At 33.6% G+C, this 24,036-nt stretch overlaps 1 protein-coding gene across 2 annotated transcripts in view; it reads right to left on the minus strand.

Moving 5' to 3' along the window:
• Positions 1 to 254: 254 nt before the first annotated feature.
• Positions 255 to 24,036, minus strand: part of LOC126847725 (uncharacterized) — a 48,690-nt gene continuing 24,908 nt past the window's right edge. The window contains exons 2-10 of one of the 2 annotated variants that reach the window (XM_050588106.1): positions 5,664 to 5,826; positions 3,804 to 3,874; positions 3,570 to 3,620; positions 3,069 to 3,249; positions 2,930 to 2,988; positions 1,090 to 1,246; positions 946 to 1,016; positions 652 to 835; positions 257 to 571 (exon numbers count right to left, since the gene is read on the minus strand). In XM_050588106.1, the coding sequence (XP_050444063.1) occupies positions 354 to 571; positions 652 to 835; positions 946 to 1,016; positions 1,090 to 1,246; positions 2,930 to 2,988; positions 3,069 to 3,249; positions 3,570 to 3,620; positions 3,804 to 3,874; positions 5,664 to 5,826 (1,155 nt within the window). In that variant the 3' untranslated portion in view covers positions 257 to 353. Of the gene's footprint in view, positions 572 to 651; positions 836 to 945; positions 1,017 to 1,089; positions 1,247 to 2,929; positions 2,989 to 3,068; positions 3,250 to 3,569; positions 3,621 to 3,803; positions 3,875 to 5,663; positions 5,827 to 24,036 lie in introns of both variants that reach the window. The other variant, XM_050588105.1, reaches the window with a different exon arrangement.

Genomic DNA, 24,036 nt, shown 5'->3' on the forward strand with positions numbered 1-24,036 from the left:
AATACTTTCTCAACTCCGAATCGAAGCTAATATATATTGATATTTATAAGTGCTTTTTTCAAAAGTAAATTGTTAAGTGTAAAAATTTAATTAAACAAATTCATAACAGAAAAAAAACCAAATATATTTTTGGGCTATTCTAAAGAGTTTTAGATAAACAATTCAATTTTTTGAACTACAACAATATCTTTATTTTGTTTGTAAATATAAAATAATTAGAAATCAGATAATAATTTTTTTTTATTAAACACCGAAGTGCGTAATATCTTAATTGATACACACATAAAAATACTTGAAATATACAATATGGTTATTGAAAATGTCTAAATAATATTGCTTAAGAATGTGAGTCATCAATATTGACACCATCGTTTACCATCGATGGTAAAATCACAATCGTTATCACTATCGGTACCATTACCGTATGTCATAAAGTGGTCGTTCTCGAAGCTACCATACATATCGTCATCGGATCTAAATTCGAATATGACATCTTTTGGATTGCTTTCGACATGTTTTTCAACGAACAATAAAATTTCCATGTATTCCGCTACGTTTAATGTTTTAATATCTAAAAAAGGAAAAATAATTTTTTTTATCCGGCGATCACCAACGATCATAATTTTATCACACTGTTTAAAATAACTTCACCATCTAATTTCCTTAAATACTGTATGACTTCTTTCGACCATTTCTTCGATTTTAAAATAGTGCTTGGCTCTACCTTGAAGCCGGCATACTCATAAGGGGACATTAAACCATCGTTGTCGATTTTCATCTTATTGAACTCTTTTATGGCAAACACGACCTCGCTTGGACTTAACACCATCAATTCCTAAGCAATCGTTAATATCAAAATTTAAAGAAATTATTATTGAGTAGGTATAAAAAACATAACAGTGGAGATCTTTGAAATTATAAAAAAAAAATGATGAACTCTATTACATTATCCTTGACCGCCGTATTGCGTTCTGCCGCAACGATGATTAAATCCATCAACAATTTTCCAGCGGGTCCTGTGCGAGTTTAAATAATTAGCAGTTTTCCAATCACTTATCATACCTAGTATAGTATAAAAATAATTCTTACGGTCGGATTTAAATAGCTTTTTCAAATAGTCATCTATTTGTATACCAAGATTTTGGAACACTCGTTTACTTGCCTCAGCATTAATTCTATTGGATGTCTTGTGTGCTTCGTACAAAGCAACAAACATTTTTAATTGTGGCAGGGTCAGACCACGGCCCTACAATGTACGAAAAAAACATTAACAAAAGCTTAAAAAAAATGTAATTGTTTATATATCTCCCACCATCCATATCGATAAAAGTCTATTCAAACAATAAATCCCCAAATGTCCACATATCTAGATTGAGCAATATTTTTACAATTATAAAACAACCTTAAATCTGCAATAAAAACACTACAAAATGACTTGTATGATATTTTAAGAAAGACATTTTCAAGTGTCATATGTTAACTGTAAGAATCAGCTAAGCTGTAATGCCGCTCCAGCAAAACATCATTGAACTCCTCATCTTAAAAAACATGGAAAAATTTCAGCTTGTTGTTTACATAAAACTTCACAGTGGCTACGCAAAAGGGTTTAATAGGAAAAAATTGTAATTTAAAATCGTCATAATATTAGAACCTGGATATACAGGTCGTAAATGCCGAGAAGGGGGGATCAAATATAGGGGTTATTTCATTAAAACTTCATGCTCCTTTTAAATCTTCCAAAAATAATTAAATAATTATTAACTATTAAGTAGCTTTAATAGAACTGACAAGTGAAAAATAAAATTTAAAAATTTTAAAAAAACCTTTTTTTTAAAGACATGCTTTTCTAAAACATATTAAAAAAGTGAACTAAAAAGTAAAAGAGGACCCACCTTTTTAATTTTAGATTTTATGTTCTATATGTAAATTTACATTTTTCTAATTATTGCGAATTTTGTATTTTTTGTATTGTTTTAATATGTTTGTCCTTTTTATGTTGTTGTATTGTGATATATTTTAATTTCGTTAATTGTTTCAAGTCTTTGAATTCTTAATTTTTGACAAAAAGAAAAGCATGGGCTCTATTCAACAAAGTCCGAATTAATTAAGAAATGTTATTTGATAAATTTATAAAGCACTTAATTAAATAATCCCTCGATTTTCTTTTTAGTCAAAATATAAAGATCTATACATTATTTAATAATGTAGTTAATTTTCCTTTTAAATAAAATGTGATACAATTGATTGGTAAATATTTCTTTACGTAAAATTATTTTTTATTCATTTAAATATATAAATATATATATACGGGACTGGTCCAATTCGCAAAATACATCATAATACAAAAATATAAAAAGTGCTAAAAGATTGAAAAATTAAAAAAAAAAAATTCGCATTATTTAGAAAAATATAAATTAAGAACATAAAATCAAAAACAGAATATATGGGCCCTCTTTTACTTTTTAGTAATTTTTACTATTTTTTTCTGTCCATTTCCAGGTTGCTATGTGTGAGAGATTCAACAGTTAACAGGTAATGAAAGTACGTTCATTATATTGTTAATTATAAGTGTAACTATTGCGATACATTTTTATAGAAAAACGATCAAATTAAATTACTACATTTGTTTCGATATAGGTGTTTATTTTTATCTGTGAACACTGAATATCTCTTACTTCCTCGTGTACTACTATTACTACTGCTTCTACTACTACTCACTTACATTTTTGTTTTTTTAGTTGTAAATTGTTAACCAATTTTATTTTAAAGTATTATACATAATTTAAAAATAAATAAAACGACGTTATCGCCTGTTTAATTATTTTTGGAAAATACTTATTTTAAGCAGATTCTACTAAAAGTTGTATATTCAATGTATACAGAGATTATAATTCCCCAACTTTTTTGTTTGCACGGGCATTGTACTTACTTTTGGTTTTATTTCCAACATGATCAACAAGAAGTCGGCCGAGTTTATTACATAGCGAACTAAAATTGAAAAAAAATTAAAAAAAACAATTTTTACATAATGGAAGAGGTGAACCGCCTCCTCGGCTTATATACATTACCGCCTTTTTCGATTTCAAGTTCTTTTGATTTTGCGTTCAATCTACTATTTATCGTTGTCCAATACTTAAAGACTTTCGATAGCTGTTGAAGAGTAAGATATCCCGGTTGCCGATGAGACATGGCGCATGCAATGAACTCATCCAGGTAAAAGTATACTTCTAAAGGCGTAAGTATTTCACCCTGAAAACCTTTTTTTATACAGAGTGATTTCTTATAACAGCAATGACCTAATAATTATTTTAAAAATATCTTGGACTTTTTAAAACTGCATTTTCAATAAATAAAACACCATTACCACACCAATACAATTTAATACCACACAACTGTATTCCACATTTTGAACTTTAATTCATAGGATGTTTTATTATAGATAAGACATTAATTGTATCTAAAAAAAAAACACTACTGGATCCCTATTATTTGAATTATTTCAATATTTGTCAATGGTTGGTATCTATTTAATTTAAAGTATAAGCTAGTTTATTTGAGACCCTGAATACCTCGTCGATGATGATACTGTCGGGGATCTTGTTGTCTTTTTCTTTGTCGTCCTGTATAATAAGATAATTTGATAAATATATTACATTTTTAGCTGATTTATAACTATAATAATAGTAAGAAAAAGAATAATAAAAAAATCATATGGGAGCGCCACACATTAAATTTAAATATCTGCGAATAGTTGGATATGTTTAATTTAGAGTATAAGCTAATTGATTTGAAAACTTGAATACCTGGTCGGGGATCTTGTTTTTTTCCGCCAACGCACCCAATAAATAGAATAAATTCATAGAATCAGGCTCATCTGTAATCAAATTAATTAGTTGTAATGAAGTCATTCATTTTTAATAAATTAGTTGTAAAAGTGTTATTTTGTCCAATATATTATAATCAATAATAATATCGTGAATGGCTAGTAATAAACCAGTTTAAACCAGCATAATAAGATAGTATTTATGTGAGGTGCATTATATAAAATTATCATTAAAGCGATTATTCATAGGTGATTTTATCCGAGTTAACTAATACAGTGGGGTTGAGGCCTAATGGAATCAAAGCATAGTAGGTACGGAGAGGTGAGAGCCATAGGCGGACTTAGGGGTTGATTTTTTTTGGGGGGGGGGGGTTTAAGTCCCAGACAATATTTAGACACTAATGTAGCCTACAATATCTTTATTTTTCGTAAATTTTCCACTTAACGTATATAAAAAGTTATATACCTAAAAAAAAATAATATTTGTACGCCTTAAAATTAGTTGGAATGTTAAATTTGTTTTTAATAGGCTACTAGACCACTTTTTATCAAATATTTGTCTTTTATTTAATAGCCCGTTCCGTTCCCCTTAAGGTCAATGGAAAAGTATGGCGTGAACTTGATATATTATTGACGTGATATTTTTTTCCACCCACAATTATCGTCCCTTTTTTCTTTTCTCGTTTTATCTGATAATATTAATTTATAGTTCTCTATTATAAAAAAAACATATTTTATATTGTTATTAGTGGTAATTGTCAGCTAAGAAAAGATTTAAATAACGAAAAATATGATATTTAATTTAAATATCACACAAAGATGTCTTTGAAATAATATCTATTAATATCTATCTATTAAAAAGCAAATAACACACAAATTATTACATAACAAACCAGTTTTTGGTTTCACTATACTTAATTGATGAATTAAATATTTATGTTAAAATTTGACTTCTAAGAGTTATCTTAAACATTTATTCTTTAAAATAATACCTACTGTAAAATTGTTGTTTTAATTTACTATAGTAATTATAATTCAACTTACGTATATAACAAGCTTCACTAGCCAAAACAAACCGAACTATTTTTGATGTATTAAAAACACTATCTGTACTATTTGTCAGTAGAACAGACAATAATTGGTTATATTTTTTAGCATGGCATATACCCCAAAATGTTTTAACATAAAAAAAATTTAAAAAAATTTAATTTTACCATGGGTTTTCAACAATTTTTATAATATCTGCGATAAGTTATATATATATATATAATATAATGTTTATATTTTGTATTTGTTTATACTAAGCTGTGGAAAAGTAGTCTACAATGACAATAACAATCCTTCACCCCACCCTCCCAATAGGTCTTGCCACCAGACGGTTGGCGGTTAGCCGCCAGAATAATAAAACATTAGAAGTTGTCTTGTGTAAAATGACACGTAAACCTCAATCAAACGTTACATAACTAGTCTAAAAAAACCTAAGTATTAAAAATATATATAAAAAAAGGCACATTTGAAAAAAAAAATGTTTTTTATACTTATTCAGGTAATAGAAAATTAAATAAGAATTTTACTGAAATAAAAAGGCCAATTGGGTTTGGGGGGGCTAAATCACATTTTGGGGGGATAATGCCTCTTTAGCCCACCCCTAAGTCCGCCTATGGTGAGAGCTCTACAGCAATTAACTATTTCAACTTGTACCCCCTAAAATACTAACAAAATAAAATTTGTGATTTTTAGAGTTGCATCTTAAAGGATTTGGACTTAAAGATCATAACGGTAGACTTAAATTGTCCGAGAGTGAACCGATAGAAAATATAATTGTTTAGCAACATGTTACCTGAGCCGTATCTAAAATAAATATCAGATTTTTTCCATTCTATTCCAAAGGTTTCTTTCACGACTTGTTCGATTTCCTCTTCGCTAACTCCACCGGTACACATTTTGTGATTTTCATAATGGTTTTTAAACTGTTTTAATTGAACACTGTTCAATCCCATGCTCTGAAATAAAGAATGACAGTAGAGTATAGAATGCCGGTTCTGTCTACAATGGAATGTGCCTACGTCATCAAAATTTGATGCATTTGATGACGTCATCACATTCCATTCTAGACAGAATCGGCCTGCACTTTTGACCCAGGTCAGTGACCCCCCTCCCCTCTACCCCCCCCCCCCACCATGTAATTTTAAAATTTGATGCATTTAATGACGTCATCACATTCCATTCGGCACAGACCGTCCTGCATTGGTAACCTAGGTCAGTGACACCCCCCTCCACTCCGTCCCCAGCAACAAAGTTATTGCATGCACTTTTGACCTAGGTCAGTAGAATACCCCTCCTCTCCGATCATTATGGCCATGTTATCGTATACAGTTTGAACCTAGGGCAGTGTCTTACTCCCTCCCTTCGGCACCCCGTCCATGTGTGCATATTTGACCTAGGTCAGTGCCGTACCACACCATAACAACATGTTTGCACAGTTCACCTATACCGTACCCCCACCTCGACGGGTACGGTGTGACGGCGCCCTGTCCTCGCCCGGTGTCTGGAACATCCACGGGCTTATCAATTTAATGTATGGTTAATTGTAAGTATGGGGTATGTGTGACGTCACCACGGTTAAATAAATTACCACGCGCGGGCGGCGGCCGCGATTGACATTCATTTTTAAATGTAAACAAACGTCTAGTTTAATATACTACAACCCTCGGTGGCCTCTTTGATGGATATCAAAATATTATACAATATACAATGTAATATTATGTATATTACGTCGACGTCGGTTGTTATTCAGCTTATCATATATATATATATAAATTATGCCACAGTAACTGTATAAAAAATCAAGCGTGGGGGTAAAAAAAAAAATGCACACGAGTTGGTATCGAGCGACAATAATTTTAAAATGTAAACAGTCATATGTTATTATAATATAATATTCGTGTAAGATTTGAGTGGAATGTTTGTTATCACAGTGGTAGGGTACAAATATTATCACAAATCAGTTTGCTGTAAAAATAATTTTAACACAATGATAATATGGAACTCTCGGATTTATTTTTGCGTTAGCAACCAAAATATTATAACACTGTACTGCATATATATATTTAGTATATGCTTACCAGAGTTAATCAGTGTTGAAGACCATTGTATGTTTTATCACAACCCCCAAGTACAATAATATTGATAAAAAAAATCTATACATACATGACTTAAACTGCGTAGTAACTTTGCACGTGTATATCCAAATATTATAATATTGTATTGTATGTATATAATGTAAGCTTACCAGTATTATTGTAATGTGATGAAGTCCTTTGTATGTGAGTTTTATGAAATCATTAAACTATAAGATTATTGATAGAAAAAAATTGTAATATACGTGACTTAATTTATATTTTCCTCGCACGTGTAATTTTTTTGTTCATTTGCAAGTGCGTGGGATAATTTTATTTATATTATTTAACACATATCTATGTATTAGTCAATTAAAAAATAATATACAGGGTAAACTATTTTAAATTTAATTAATTTGTAATGTATTAATCATGTATAATATATGATAGAATTTTTGTGTCACATTGTATAGTGTAAAATAATCTGATTAAAAATTGTTTAGGTATACAATTTTAAGCAAATCTTTATACATAAACATTTATTAATTAAACAAGAAGGGTTAGATTTTCACCTATTCGTAGGCTATAAATACAACCCGATTAGTTTGCAGAACATCATTTGTCCTGATGCCTTTGTAAACAAAATTTTTAAATTTAGTTCAATACAATTTTGTTTTATTAATCGCAACAGTTCAAATTATTTTCAGTAAGTAAAAATATTTATAACAACAATATATTTTATTTTCATCTCAAAAATTTACACAACAATATATTATTTCAGTTCGCTACCGTTGGCGTACCAAGGCGTTGATTTACAACACATACTCAGAAGATTCAAGAGTTATAATATCGTATGTTATATATTTTAAAATATAATAATAATTTTTAACTATACTTTATAAAATAAAATGTGTTGCCCTAACGATAGCCATGATACCGAACAAACCATAATATTTTTAAGATCTTTTAATGTATATTTATTCCACCATGTAGCCGATATACTAGAGACTTATAAGGAGAATTCGATATTCGATCAGGGAATAGATAGGTCTCAATTGTACTCAGAAGATGAGGTTGTCTTGAATACTATAAGGCAGGATTATAGTTCTTATGATATAGATTTAGAAAATAGAAGTATGGTTAATTTATTTGGGGTTAGTAATAAATTAATTTTCACGTTCATCGGTTTAAGTTTTCCGGATTTTTGTGATATAACTGTATGTTCCCAACAGTGTATGAATCGATTAAGTATGACAAACACCGAACAAATGGAAATTTGTGAAATTAAATTAGAAACGATTAAAATTAATCAATATTTAATGTTTTTTTTATTATCTAATGTTAATTCACATTCCCATTGTTCGGTATGCTCAAAACAATTGTTTAAATGGTTTGTTGGGTGAAAAAAAAACTATATATTAATGACAGTAATAAGGTTTAAGATTAGTACTAGTAATAACAGTTAAGTTTTTTTTGTAAAATATATATATATATTGAATTAAAAAAAAAAATGTATGATATGTAAATTAATATGAGTTAAATGTGTACTATTATTTATTTTTCCTAATGTATTTCAAAATTTAGGATACTGAATTATGTTAAATATCAATTAAATTGAGCGGTACAGGAGAAAAAAACCATGCAAAACATATTTTTAATTAATTTAAATTGGTATGAAAAAAAAATTTACTTAATATTTATTAATAATGCTTAAAAATTATTGATAAATGCATTTCGAATCGTTAATTTTATAAAAAAATAAAATATACCATTTTTAAAATGTGAATTGCATGGTTTTTACTTTCAATGTGCAATGTTGTTATATAAGAGTAATTACAAATTTTTTAAGGTAAGTTAGTTTTCAAAAATCAGAATCTGTTAAAAATTGATAGTATATAATTGTTTCTAAATTTAGAATATCATAATACATATTTAAATGATATAGATATATAAAAAAGTATTTTAAAATTATTAAAAGGATGATAAGTTATTATTTTATTCATAACTAAAAATGTATGAGATATTCGTTTCGAATCAAAACGAAAATTGTAAAAAAAGTGATTGACATGTTTGTTTTTTTTATATTCTATTTTTAAAGTATTATATTTGAATATTCAAGTTCATCTATCTAAAAACGTGTAGACTTCTAAACTACAGTATGACTTCTATCAAAGCAGTTTTATCAAGAAAATCAGGACCGATACGTGAAATAAACATGTGAATCATGTTTTTAAACAATATTATTCTTGAACTCTACAGGAAAGAAAAAGAAAGAATAAAAACATGTAAGTCACTTTAAAAGAAATATACATTTTTGATTTAGCTGTAATTAAAAATTAATAACACATTCATTTCGAATCAAAACGAGAATTTTATAAAATAAAACGTATAATTTTTTAAAAAGTGATTTACAGGTTTTTATTTTTTATTTTTAATACTCAAAATAAACTATTGAAAAACCGTTAGACTTATATACTATAGTTTGACTTTTATCAAATCATCTTTACCAATAAAATTTGAAACCAGAAATGTACTATTATATTAGCTAAAGATAATCTCTGATTAATAATTTTTTCAATATAATAGAACAGTTTCTGTATCAACAATTATTTAACATAACGTAAATAAATTGTTAAGGTAAGTTATTCTATAATAAAAAGACTTGATGGTATATAAAAATATGGTTTTTACATGTGTGTATGTGGGTTTTCACTTGAGAATTCAATATTCATGTTTTGTTCATTATAAAACCAATGTAATATAATTATTGAATATTTATGATTATCTACGATATAAATAAATAACACACGTAAATTAGTTTTAAAAAATTAATATTTTATACTTAAACTAATCATTAGTTTTTTTAAAAAATATTTTTATAAAAAGAGCAATACAAATTTAAAAAAATGTTAATGAAAAAATTTTTATGTATATTATTGTATGTACTTTATTCTTCGGAGGATTGGGCGGGTGACGGCGGACGACTCGGAAGTTGCTGTTCTACATTCTCTGTACTGTTAACAGCTCTATTTAAAGCAATTACTTATTAATTTATTATTAAAAAAAAAAAAAAAAAAGGTTATTATAAATAATACTAACCGAAAAACAACCACAACCGGAACACGATGAAGAATAATTTCATGTCCCTCTGGGAAGTATTCGTATCCTAATTTTATTGAAAAAATCATAATTAAAAAAATATTTATAAAAAATTATATAATTTAAACTTACTTCTTTCAAGATACCTCACTAAATCTTGTTCAGGCATGATGGTGTTGTCGCAAACAGATTAAGATATCTAATGATTACTGAATCAGGCTAATATATTACCCCACCATATCGTTTGCACAAGAATCAATAGGAGATCAATTTTGCTTAATCTTAAAAAAATGGAAACAAACGATTCATTGTTTTAATATGTTAGCCCCGCCGGCCAAGCGCGGCGGACGACGGCGCGAACCCTCGACGGACCGGTGTAGACTATTTTAAATAAAATATATAATATTTTTGTTATTATCCCTTTTGTTAAATAAGTATGCTACACAATAATATAAATGTAGTATGAATAGTATTTAATTACTTTTTAAGGGAATATTAAAATAAATTAAAATGTAATTATTTCTTATAAATATTATATAATAAATCGATAAGTGTAATATTTAAACATTTGTTAATCGAATGTTGAGAGATAATCTTTGTATAATAATAATAATAATAAACTATCAATAACATGATATATATTAATTTAAATTAAGTTTTTAAATATTTACACATTAATATACTTTCAGAGAAAATCTTTACGAAATAACTATCAGAATGGAATCTTTAAAGTCAAAACTGAAAATACAATCCAAAGCCACAGAGTATATTAAGATGATGGAACTACAAATTGATCATCCCTATAGAGTTTTATATGTTAAAAATGTTGAAACAAAGTACAGAATTTGTGTTGTCGCAACACTCGAAATTGCCGACAATTCAAAACTGAACTTATTTTTACCCAAGTCCATTGAAATGACAGCTGAAGAAATTATTTTATATAATAATTCTGAACCTAAATTACATTTTACTTTTCATGGCATGAACGGAAATGCTTATAAGTTTGATTTTGAATAAATCAATATATCTAATATCAAAATGTGTATTCCATTTTTTTTTTTTTTTATAATAATTAATATTTTTCAATGGAAATGCTATTAAGTTTAATTTTGAATTGATGTATTGTTAAACATACTATATGTCTTTAATTTTGTCCAATAATAATTATTTTACGTAACATAATATATGAATTGTAATCATATATAAAAATATTTTATATCATGTGTATTTATATACATATATACTATAAACTTACATGAAAATAAAAACCAATAACTAACTATATAATTGAAATTTATTTATACTATAATTTTATTTAGTAATAATGATTTATATACAAGTAACTAAATAAAACAAAACATTGAAATATAATAGTATACTAAAGTGGTGTAGTAATAATAATATTATATTGGTCATAATAAATTGATGTGTACGGGTTAAATTTTCATACAACAAAATAATATTTTGGAATGTTGAATTAGCAACTGATTTTTTTTTGGTATTTTTTTTGTGTTTATAATTTAGAATACAAAATGGATATTGAACAACATGTATGTGGATGTGGTGATATTTTCACAAATAAAAGTGACCTGGTTAATCATTGTTTAATACATAATCATAGACAATCGGTAATCGTTAAAAACAAAAATTTCATTGCTATGTCAGAAGCAAAACGTCTAAAAATTGATACTGGAAATGGAAAGAAACTAAAAAAACATCATTGTATGAATTCAGTTGGTTCCGGTTTTGTTACACTACAATCAGCTTTGAACAATAATGTTCATACGTTTTTCTCAAAAAACAACACAGACATAACTCAAGTTGTAGAGTATATGATTGATGTTTGTGATGATTTAATTACGTTACTTGAAAATTCAACATCTGCAGGACTGGTAAAATTCAACGTTGTTTTACATGCTACGTATTTCCATCCAGTAACGGGGGAAGTTAAAGACGTAGCTTTCAAAACACGGAATAAACGTATTGATTCTGGAACTAATTACGTTGAGTTGATGAGCAAACTTATTATGATACTCGAGTTGGAGAGAGAAAATTTAGATGTGAAATCGTCGGGTTGGACATTACTTTTTATTGATGGTTTGTTAGTTCGAACTCACAAGTACAAACCATTGACAGGATCTTCATTTATTGAACTTCCGAATTGTATAAAAAACAGAAATGCAGTAATAAATATTAAAAACGAAGATAACATGTGTTTCAAATGGTCAGTATTGTGTAAATATAATACTAGTCATAATAAAGTTTTGATAAATGAACGCTATAAACTCTTAGAACAACAGATGAAAATAAACTTTAACGGTATTGATTTCCCCACTCCAATTCAACAAATCAACAAATTCGAACGAATTAACCCGTCAATATCAGTAAACGTCTTCGCGTTGGATGACAGAAAAAATGTATATCCGTTGAGAATTACGAAAAAACGCAGTGATGTGATTGATCACATTGATTTGTTGATGTTGACATCGAGCGATGGTAACAATCATTATTGTTACATTTCCAATTTTTCTCGACTCGTAAGCAATCAACGTACAAAACATGAACATAAAGAATATCATTGTAAAAGATGCTTGAAAACATTTAGGGATGTACAACTGTTGACACGAAAATGGGGTTTGAGTGGTTTGAACGAACATTTGGAGATTTGTGAAAAGTTTAAAGAGGCCCGAGCTGTACTCCCGGAACCAGGATCTGAAAAATCTATACTGCAATTCAATAATGTTCGCCGTGAAGAACCGGTTCCTCTGATTATATATGCCGATATGGAGTGTATATTGAAGCCGGTAAACAGGCAAATCACAACCAGCTCGAGTATACAACACGAACACGTGCCCATGAGTTATTGTTTTTACGTTCGCCCAGATCCAAAAGTGTTACCCGATAACATATGTAAAGCATTGCCAAAAGAACCTGTACTATACCGTGGACCTGACGCGGCAAAACATCTCGTCTACACTCTGGTGACTTTAGGTCGACAAGTTCTGGATATCATGAAGATTAATATTGAAATGTACCGTTTGACTGTGACTGAACAGGAAAAGTTCGATAAAACAACACGGTGTGGATCTTGCTCGGTGTCGTTTGATGATAAATGTACAAAAGTACATGATCATAACCACTGGACGGGAAAGTTTAGGGCTGTTTTATGCAACAGATGTAATTTGCAAAGACGGTACCCTACTTTTTTACCCGTGGCGTTTCACGGGCTATCCAACTATGACTCACATTTTATCATTCAAGAGCTGACGTACGACACCGAGGACATTACTATAATACCACAGTCTGAAGAAAAGTACATCTCGTTCAGCAAGACCATTGGCGATCGTTTTCAACTCCGGTTCTTGGATTCGTATCGTTTTCTACAGGATAGTCTGGCGAAATTGGCACAAACACTCACCCGAGATGATTTTATCGAAACGGAAAAAGTTTTCAAACAGAACACCGATTTGGCCACGAGAAAATCAGTTTTTCCATACGAGTACATCGACTGTGTGGAAAAGCTCGACGAAACAAAACTGCCCGACATTAGTGCGTTCTATAGCAGTTTATCAAACAGTACAATATCAGAGGCTGATTATGGACATGCAAAAACAATGTGGGACACGTTCGAATGTAAGACCATTGGTGACTATAGTGACAATTATTTGCTGGTCGACGTAATGGTAAAAAAAAATGTTGTTTTGTTTTTAACACAATATTTTCTTTTACTTACGAGTGTTTTGTTCAGGTTTTAGTGGATGTGTTTGAAAAGTTTCGGGTGGAGTGTTTGAAAAATTACAAGTTGGACCCCGCACACTATTACTCGTGTCCAGGTTAGATTATACATTAATTTTTTTTACATGAAAAACAATTTGGCTTAAAACTTTCACATAGGATTATCATTTGATGCAATGCTGAGGTATACCGGTGTGAAACTAGAGCTTTTAACAGACCACGATATGCTTTTAATGTTTCAACTTGCTATCCGTGGTGGCCTAACTTCAGTAGTGCAAAGACATGCCCGGGCGAACCATCCCGAAGTTCATGGATATGACCCGTCAAAAGCTCAAACTTTCCTTCAGTACATAGATGCTACGAATCTATACGGATTTGGTGAGTACAACAAACATACGTGTAAATAACACATGACTGATTTAACATGATTTAGCAATGATGCAACCTATGCCGTGCGGAGAGTTTGAGTGGACAGATGTACCGTTGGACGTGATCTTGGGCACGAAAGACGACAGCGACTATGGTTATCTCTTGGAGGTTGATGTCGATTACCCGCAGCACTTGCATGATCTGCACAACGACCTACCGTTTCTACCGGTCAACGAGTGCCCGCCACTGAAAACGAGCAAGTACAGCAAGCTGTTGACCACACTCTCAACCAAGAGTAAGTACATTGTTCACTACCGGGCGCTCAAACAGGCTGTTGAACACGGTCTGGTAGTGACAAACACGTACAGAGTAATAAGGTTTAAACAGTCTCGCTGGCTTGCTCCATACATTGAGCTCAACACAGAGCTACGGAAAAAGGCTACTACTGTCTTTGGTCAAACTTTACCAAAGACTATGAACAATTCTTGTTATGGTATGATATAATTATTTAATAATATTAAAAAAAATGTATATATATTTAATCTTCATTCTTTACTGTTTAATAGGAAAAACTTTGGAAAATGTTCGCAACCATCAAGTCATTCATTTGGTTAGTTGCAGTGAGAAATTATCAAAGCTCGTTGCCAAACCATCATTTAAAGACACGACTATTTTCAATGATAAGTTGGTTGCCGTACACATGTACAAAGAAAAGATAAATTTTTTCAAACCCATATATATCGGACAGTCAGTACTTGACATCAGCAAGTGTATCATGTACCGGTTTCACTACGATGTCATGCTGCCCATGTACGGCGATAGGCTTTCATTAATTTATATGGATACAGATAGCTTTATATATGCAATACAAACTTTGAACTTTCACCGAGATCTTGAAGAACATTTGTTAAAATATTTTGACACATCAAACTATCCTAAAGACCATCCGTGTTACACTGACGTACGTAAAAAGGTGCCTGGAACATTCACCGACGAAGCTGGCGGTTTACATATGCAAGAAATTGTTGCACTCATGCCAAAGGTATATGCATACATACTGTCCAAGCAATACGAACAACAACAGCAGCAACAATTATCAAACATCGTCTGCCCAATCAAGAGACTTAAAGAAATTAAAAAACTCAAAGGAGTGACATCGGGTGTGGTCGCAACTAAAATAAACATGAGCGATTATCTTCATTGTCTAAAGACCAAATTGACTCAATCACATAAAGTTTCAGTCATACGATCAAAACTTCATGAAGTCATAACCATGGATACACAGAAACTGTCGTTGAGCAACTCGTACGATAAGAGGGCCCTGGTCGGTGGTTCCGATGAATACCCCGATATTTACACCAAGGCATGGGGTCATTATTCACTCAAAGAAAATAATTAATAATCTATTTTGGAAATAATTGTATAATATTTCTCTTGATTAAATAAAATCAAATATTTTGAAGAAGAAATCAAATAAAATATATTGCAAAAAAAATTGTATAATATTATTAAGTAATTTTTACGTGATTATATATTTTACGAATAGTATGTTCTGTACAATATTTTGTTTATACAACACTAATATTAAGCTTACAGTTGTATTATAAATAATTAAATATGATAATAATGATTTATATAATAAAAAAAATCAATCAAGAAAAATCTGTTAACCATTTTTTCAAACAAAACACTTTGTATAGACTACATGCTCTATAGTTATTCATGTGTCGAATACAACAAGGTTCAGAGGCAAGGTGTAGATTTTTCAGCGGTGGACATCCCAAATCTTCCATTTCAACGACACGTTGTCCGGGTAAGTATCGTTCAATGACTTCCTTTTTCTGCACACCCTTCACGTAGACGACTTCACTGCGCATCAAATTGATTATTCTCGGTAGTTCTGTATACTCTACGTCTCCACACAATGTATCCATTCCATGGTGATACAGTTTTAACCAATAGTTGGTCTTTGAGTCACCGACTGTGTTGACAGGATGTTTGAACATCCAGTGATATACAGAAGTAGAATCCATGGCCACTACAGACATTTCCTTGATCAAAAATGAATGATCATTGGACGCAGCGGATACAACTCCTTGTATGTCGACAATCAGTGCGGATAAATATCTGTTTTCAGTATCCACGAGTTGTGTTCGGCACCGAATCCCAGCCATTTTACATAACACTGGTCACCTCGTGTGAGCAACACTCGCTCAACTAAGTAACTGTCAGGATACTGTGTTCGCTGTAGCTCTTCAGTGTAGAATTTTCCCGAAATCGGATTACCTTGGTAGTCCTCAAGATGATATGTTGGTGGTACTGTACGAGATACCTTAACCACAGTAAACAGCTCACTACTCCAGCTCGGCAAGTAACCCTTGTCAAACACGGATTTAACCTTGGATATTCGTACGTTGTCACCAACTTTAAATCGTACAGCAATGTTGTCGGATATTTTGCGCAACTTTAACTGAACACTACCGGGATTTTCCACAGCCTGCACCGGAGTCATACCAATGGTACGGTGCCGGTGATTGTTGTTATATTCGTAAACTAGGGCGGGCAGACTTGCAACCCATTTGTACGACCCTCGAGCGGTGAAACTACGCCACATTAACCCTTTCAAAGTGCGATTGAAGCGTTCGACCAGACAAGCCTTCATAGTTGAGTATGTCGAGTAGTGTTTTATGTCATACTGGCGCATAAGTTCTTGAAAAGTTCCATTATAGAATTCTTTTCCAGCATCCGTCTGTAAAAAGCTCGGCTTTCGGCCCTGTGTCAGTATGCTACGCATTGCCGCGGTAACTTTTACCGCAGTCTTGTCCAGTAGTGGTATAGCCCACGCATACTTTGAAAAACCATCGATACAAGTGAGAATGTACCGATACCGGCGGTCCGGGTGTGTACCCATTTCCACGAGGTCAGCATGCCACAAGTCGTCGAGTCCTTTGATGTTGATTCGCTGACGTGTGTACACCTTGCGGGCTTGTCGATGCAACTCGTATGCAATCTTTGTCTTCATCTCGGCTACCATCTTTATGCTATGGTCATCAGTGACTGCGGTATTCCATCAATGTACCCGGCTTCGTTGAGTTCTTCAAGTATAGATACAATCTCGGGTGACACTCCAGTGTTGCCAGCCGATCGGGCAGCCATGAGTAGTCTTAACCGATCTACAAGTTCATTAGGATTATCCCAAAACAAGTACTCTTTGTGTGCAGCAGCGTTTGGATTAAGTCTCAACTCCAGACCGGTACCAACATGAAACATTGGATCAATAATTTGTTTAAACTTGTATCCACCCTTTTTTAATGTTTTGTTCCTTTTCAAATGAGCACCGGTTTCTGTTAAAATTTGTTTGTACACGTTCAAATCACTTTGGTTGTACACACCGGGGTTTTTGGAAAACAACAATTGCACCAGACCCATGGTCAATGGATATTCCGTTTCGTTTAAAATGATGGATGTATCGGTGATTTTCACATCTTTGACACTGCCCATCACAATAGTGTTATTTGTCAGTGTCGGTCCGTATTGTCTGTCTCTGTTTGAATGCGTCAGCCATTGTGCAATGTAATCACTCCATTGTTCACCTCCACTGGATTGAACTACATGATTACCATCGGTCAATTGCGGTTGCTGCTGCTGATGCTGCTGTATAGATGAGAGTTTATCAAGTGGTTCGATAATCGGAGCGAATTTCCTCTGGACTCGTGCTTGCGATTCAGCTTCACCGCGGCGCAGTGCAAGATATTTAAGTTTAACGTTTTCCCGGGCCTCGGCCAACCGAACGAGAATCGATTGCTTTTGTTGTTTGCTCTCTTCGCCACCACCACCACCACCACCACCACTACCATTGTCTTTATTTTCCATAGTTTGAGTGTCAACATATGTGTTTTTGTGTGTGCGTGTGTGTAAACTGACTGAAACTCAACTAAATAGTAACGTATGTGTCGAATTTGTATCTGTACCGACCGTTGTCACGCTTAGAGTCTAAACATATCACTGCGAATCCATAGCGATCGCGGTGCCAACACTGTTGACAAAACTCTTTAAACTGATTGTATTTCATGTCACAGCTGACGTACTCGTCGTATGCGTGACGTAAATTTACATCGTCTTGACGAAACAAAACGATAAGGTTTGCATTGTCCCGGAGAACTTGTTTTTGGATTTTTGACAGAGTTTGAGCGAGGAAAAACACATCGACACGCTTGTGTCGACCTCGTGCAAAGTAATCACAAATCACGTTTTGTTTCTGAGTCAGCACATCATCAAATATGAACACACTATTTGGGAGAACCTTGTCCACCGGAGGCACTGCTTCGGCGTCTTGATATGTAAACACTCGCACGCCCTTGACTCCGTTCAACACGTCCACAAGCAGTTTGTATTTGGACTGATGTAGTGATTTCGAATAAATGTAAACGTTTTCAAATTTCACGCCATTCAAATCGGTCAACAGTACAAACATTAAATTGGTTTTACCACAGTTTGATGGTCCACAAATCAAAGCCCTGATTGTGCTTGGCAAAAGTTTTCCGTGTTTTAACACTGTCGCAGCAGATGTAGTACTTGCATCGTCATCGTCATAGTTGACCACAGGTAGTGTAACTGATTGTTTTTTGAATCGCATCGCTGCAATCGCAACAGCAACACACGTCAGTAGAGTATAAATACTGTTGTCGTCAGTGACGACATTGGTATTGGAGGACTTTAAAGATGGTTGCTATTAAAGTGAAGAGACGCCATCGCCACCGCCGCAGTGGCTCGGGCATATTAAATTCAGTAATTGACAACCTTCCGTTTGAAGTGCACGTGCCTGGATATCAGTTTGCAGGGCCCGGTACGAAATTAGCTAAGCGATTGGCTCGAGGTGATCGTGGAATCAATCCTTTGGATTCGGCTTGCCGTGATCACGACATTGCATACTCTCAGAGCAAAACACTCGCCGACCGACATCGTGCCGATCAAGTTTTGGAACATCAAGCGTGGGATAGAGTTAAAGCGAAAGATTCAAACATGAAGGAACGTGCCGTAGCTTGGGCCGTGACAAACGCTATGAAAGTTAAACGAAAACTTGGTATGGGATTCCGTACAGTTGTGGGCGCAGCAAAGCGTGTCGACATCCATCCGGATGAATTGATCACGGCGAAGCGATCGATTTTGGCAGCCAAACGTGTGATTTTGAAAAAGGTAAACAACAAGAAGACGGGTTCAAAGAAGAAAAAGATGTCTGTACGTTTGCCCCGGACAATTGCAATTCCAAAAATCGGTGGTGTAATACCATTAATTCCGATTTTCGCCGGTCTCTCGGCATTGGGTGCTTTGGCCGGAGGAGCTGCAAATGTGGTAAAAGTTGCCAGTGAAATTAATAACCGTCGCGGTGGTGCTGGTGGTCAACCATTCAAAATTGGCAGAGGATTCTATTTGCGACCGTACAAATCGGGTTCGAGTTACAAATTGGTGAACAACAAAGCATCTACTGCTGCTGCTGCTGCTGCTGCTGCTGGCAAAGGTATTGGTAAAAAAAAAAAAAACAAGAAAAACCACAATAAACGTCAAGTCAAACGACGTTCAAACAAAAGTGCAAAAAACTAATTGCGAAGCTACCCAATCGTGCACTGTTTGATTATGAATTATCAGATTTTGCAACAAAGTGCAATATACCGGGATTTCGAGGAGTGTATTGTAGGGATACGCTTCCGATTGCACCGTACACCACAGAAGCGGGCATTATTAATTTAGATTTGGAACGCAATCTCGGTTCACACTGGGTAGCTTACAGAAAGCAAGGACATCATGTTAGTTATTTCGATAGTTTTGGAAACTTGACACCACCGCTTGAGGTACAAAACTATTTTAAAGACTGCATGATTGACTACAACTACAGTCGTTATCAAAAGTTCAACACGTTCAATTGTGGACATTGGTGTTTGAAATTCCTACTGAACACACTCGACAATGGTCACAACAGTGACGTTAAGCGGTGAGGGATCCGAATTACAATGTATATTTAACCCACCACTGGAAGTGGGTGAACACTGTGAAATTGGATTGTTGAGTTTGCACACGTGGAACACTATCCCGAATGTTGATGAGCGAAACAACAAGTTTATCGTGGGCGGTACACTGGACACCGATAGTGCATCTCAACCGATCGCTATTCATGAGGTTACAATACCCACGGGATCGTATGAATTTGAAGACATCAAAAAAATTATCACATCCGATTGGCCAAAGGAAATGAACTCGATTAAAATTATTGGCAATCACAACACTATGCGTTGTGAAATAACCAGTGATTATCCAGTGGATTTCACTCCTCGGGACTCGATTGGTGAACTACTTGGATTCCGACGGAGGGTGCTCGAAGCCAACAAGACACATATATCCGATTCACCGATGAAGATAATCAGGGTGACGTGTATAAGAGTTGATTGCAATGTAATTGAAGGATCATTTCATAGCGGTCGTCAGTCACACACGTTGCACGAATTCTTTCCCAGCGTTGCTCCGGGTTACCGTATCATAGAGTGTCCCAAACACGTTGTATACTATCCTCTAAACACATCACAGTTGAGCACATTGAACATACTGTTGCGTGATCAAGACGGACACAAGATCAATCTACAGAACGAGCAATTAACCATACGTTTGCATATCAAACATCGTTGAAATGTATGATGAAACATCAGCATCGTCTACATCAACACTATCCCTCTTGTGGGATCGTATAAGACAATTGACTACCACGCGATCTGGTCTATGGTTGTGTATTTCATTTACAATTTTACAAATTTTGCTACAGCTGTCTATAACCATATTCGAACCTGTATCACTCAGCAGCAATCAAATTGTGAATTGTTGCTCTGCCGTTAATTGTACACCCAACAGTACAATAACACAATCATCCGTTGTGGAACGTACCGAAGCTCTTGCTAGAGAACTTTACGGCCTTGACGATCAAGTGTTTATATTGGAAAAGCGAATCAACATTTTGGAACAAACTGTGAAAACAAAAAAAATCAAACATGCCATTGATATTCAATCGGAAGCATCATCAAAATCGAATGATGAAACCGGTGAACAAAAAGACAGTCAATCGATCGTTGACATCCAAACGGAACAATCGTCGTTTACCTAAACAGAATAATCGTCACCGACGACACCGCTTACCGCTCTCTCAAAAAAGTATTATATTTTTGAAACGTTTGGGTTGTCGTGTCATCAACACATTGTCAAAACATGTCTGAATATTTGAACGTATTGGAAAAACATCAACACGACGATAGTATTAAACGTGAATACTATCTTGAACATCAGAGTTTTAACAACTCGTACGAAAACAACGATGAGATTCGCATTGAAGTGCGCAACAAGGAGAAGTTTACAGTGCCCTGTGAGAGTTATCTGCAAATTGAAGGATCTCTGGAAAAACCGGAAGGAGCCTCGGGTGAAATGATTCTTACACAGAACGGACTCATGCATTTGTTTGACGAGATCCGCTATGAGATTAACGGCAAGGAAATTGACAAGGTTAAAAACGTCGGAGTAGTGACTACAATCAAAGGGTACTGTTCGTTTACACCCAGTGATATAGCTCGTTTGCAACCTGCCGGATGGAAACATGTGAAAGACAACCAAACTAGTCGGGACCTGATGGATAAAACCGAGTTTGTAGCTCAATATCCATTGTCTGCATGCATGGGTTTTTTCGAACGGTTTCGGCGTGTACTAATCAACTGTACACAATCACTTGTGCTCATCCGATCGAGCCGGGACATTGGAGCCATCGAGTGTGTAACACCGGAAGAAAGCAAGAAGGCTGAAGGGTTAGCTGAAGCAAACGTTGCACTGCTCAAACAGACCGCCGTAAAAATAACTAAAATCAAATGGATTGTCAAATATTTTGATCCTAATGTTAAAACCGAATTGAGTCTAATGCGCATACTGGATGGAAAGCGATGGTTGCCTTTGGACTATCAACAATGGGACATTGCTGTATACCCTTTGGTGCCTCAAACAACTCATCACACATGGTCGGTACGGACATTTTCAAACGTTGAGAAACCCCGTTATCTACTCATTGCAATGGGCAAAGAACGTTCCATAATGTCAAAATCAGACTTTCATCACTGTACACTGCGCAACGTCAAGGCATACTTGAACTCAGACGAGTACCCGTACGAGAACTACAATGCCGATTTCGAAGCTGGCAAATACACCTCAATGTACAATTCATATGCACGTTTTCAAACAATGTACTATGGACGTACCAATCCTCAACCTTTACTCGACCGTGTCCACTACAAGAAACTCGGACCAATCATAGTTATTGACTGTTCGAAACAGAATGACACTGTTAAGTCATCTACGGTTGACTTGCGTTTGGACTTTGAATGTGCCAAAGCTTTTCCACAAAACACTTCATTATACTGCGTGATTATTCACGACTGTCAGATGGAATACAATGCATTTAGCGGAGAAGTTCGTAAATTGTAATTTTACATTACATATTTTTTTTATGTTTAAATAATAAAGATTTTTTTTAAATAAATAAATTTATTGTTTAAGAAAATAAGTACAATCTTTGTTATTATTTAATTTCCCATCTGCCTCCTTTGACTCCATTTTCACACCACTGTAACTTCATAGCATCTACTGATTCTGTACCGTCCGGTTGTTGTTGTTGTTGTTGTTGCGGTAAGTCAAATTCAATGCCAGGAAACACTCTGAGCAAATCCAAATCGTTAAATATGTTGAAATATTTACCCTGTAGATAATATATACATATTTTTACAAAAAGTAATAATTTTTTAACGATTGTGAGATGAAATTTACCTTTATTTTAGCATTGTTTTTCACAAAAATGACTCTTGATGCAAAGTTCAAACATTTTGACATATAATCTGTGTTGACAATCTCATGAAAATATATCATATATTGTGTATCACATACTTTGTTCTTGGGCAATGTCAGCTTGTCTTTTTGTACACTTTTAACAGTGACATCATCATCATCGTCATTGTTGTTGACAATATGTTTTAACAACATTTTGATTTCACGTACAATACGTGGTCGAGTAAGTATAAGTTTTCTATACACATTATCGAATATTGCATTCTTTAATTTATACAGTTGCTTTGCCGCTTCAAATGATACCCAAATTTCTTTTTTTCTTGTTGTACAAATTGTTGTTGATGAGTCTTCCAAGTGTGTTTGTAGTGACTCAATCACTAGGTATATTTTCTTAGTGTACGCTTGCAGTACACGAATCGTTGTGTATTCATCTTGCAGTATAACAACACCGTCCAAATCATGGTAAAGTGAGGAAAAGTAAGGATATATTGAGTATAGACGTTGTAAAAACTGAATATTTATTGGTATCCGATCGATTCCGTTGACAAACACAATTTTAGGCCAAAACAAATCTCTTGAATCCAATCCAATGTGAACGTGTGTCAGAGAATCGATATAAAACACAGAAGTATCGATTAAATAATCAGACGGATGATGTTGCTGCTTCTGGTGACTTGCCATCTTGCACAAGTGTCGTAGACTAATGGTCTACATTTTGTACACGTTTATCATCATCATAAATGTCCCCACTTGTAATTTTACTTAATTCCTCTTGAAGTTCACTGTAAATACTTTTAACGATTGAGCATGCGCACGGACCATCGATTTGATCCCATCCTGAGGAATTACAAATACATTTTGGGTATTGTTCATCTTTATTTGATATTGATCCATATTGCTGAGCCAAGTTTTTCAAAATAGCGTATTTTTTAGACATTTTAGACACTCTTTTGAACATAACACGATCTGTACGTATTAAAAATAATCTCTCCAGTTGTTTATCGATTTTCCGAACCAGGTCCATCTTGA

This window comes from Adelges cooleyi, unplaced genomic scaffold, assembly GCF_023614345.1.
Source record: "Adelges cooleyi isolate 19-005CV unplaced genomic scaffold, UGA_ACOO_1.1 ACOO_flye_CR_arks_rails_tigmint_CR_PRNA_118, whole genome shotgun sequence".
Taxonomy (NCBI): domain Eukaryota; kingdom Metazoa; phylum Arthropoda; class Insecta; order Hemiptera; family Adelgidae; genus Adelges; species Adelges cooleyi.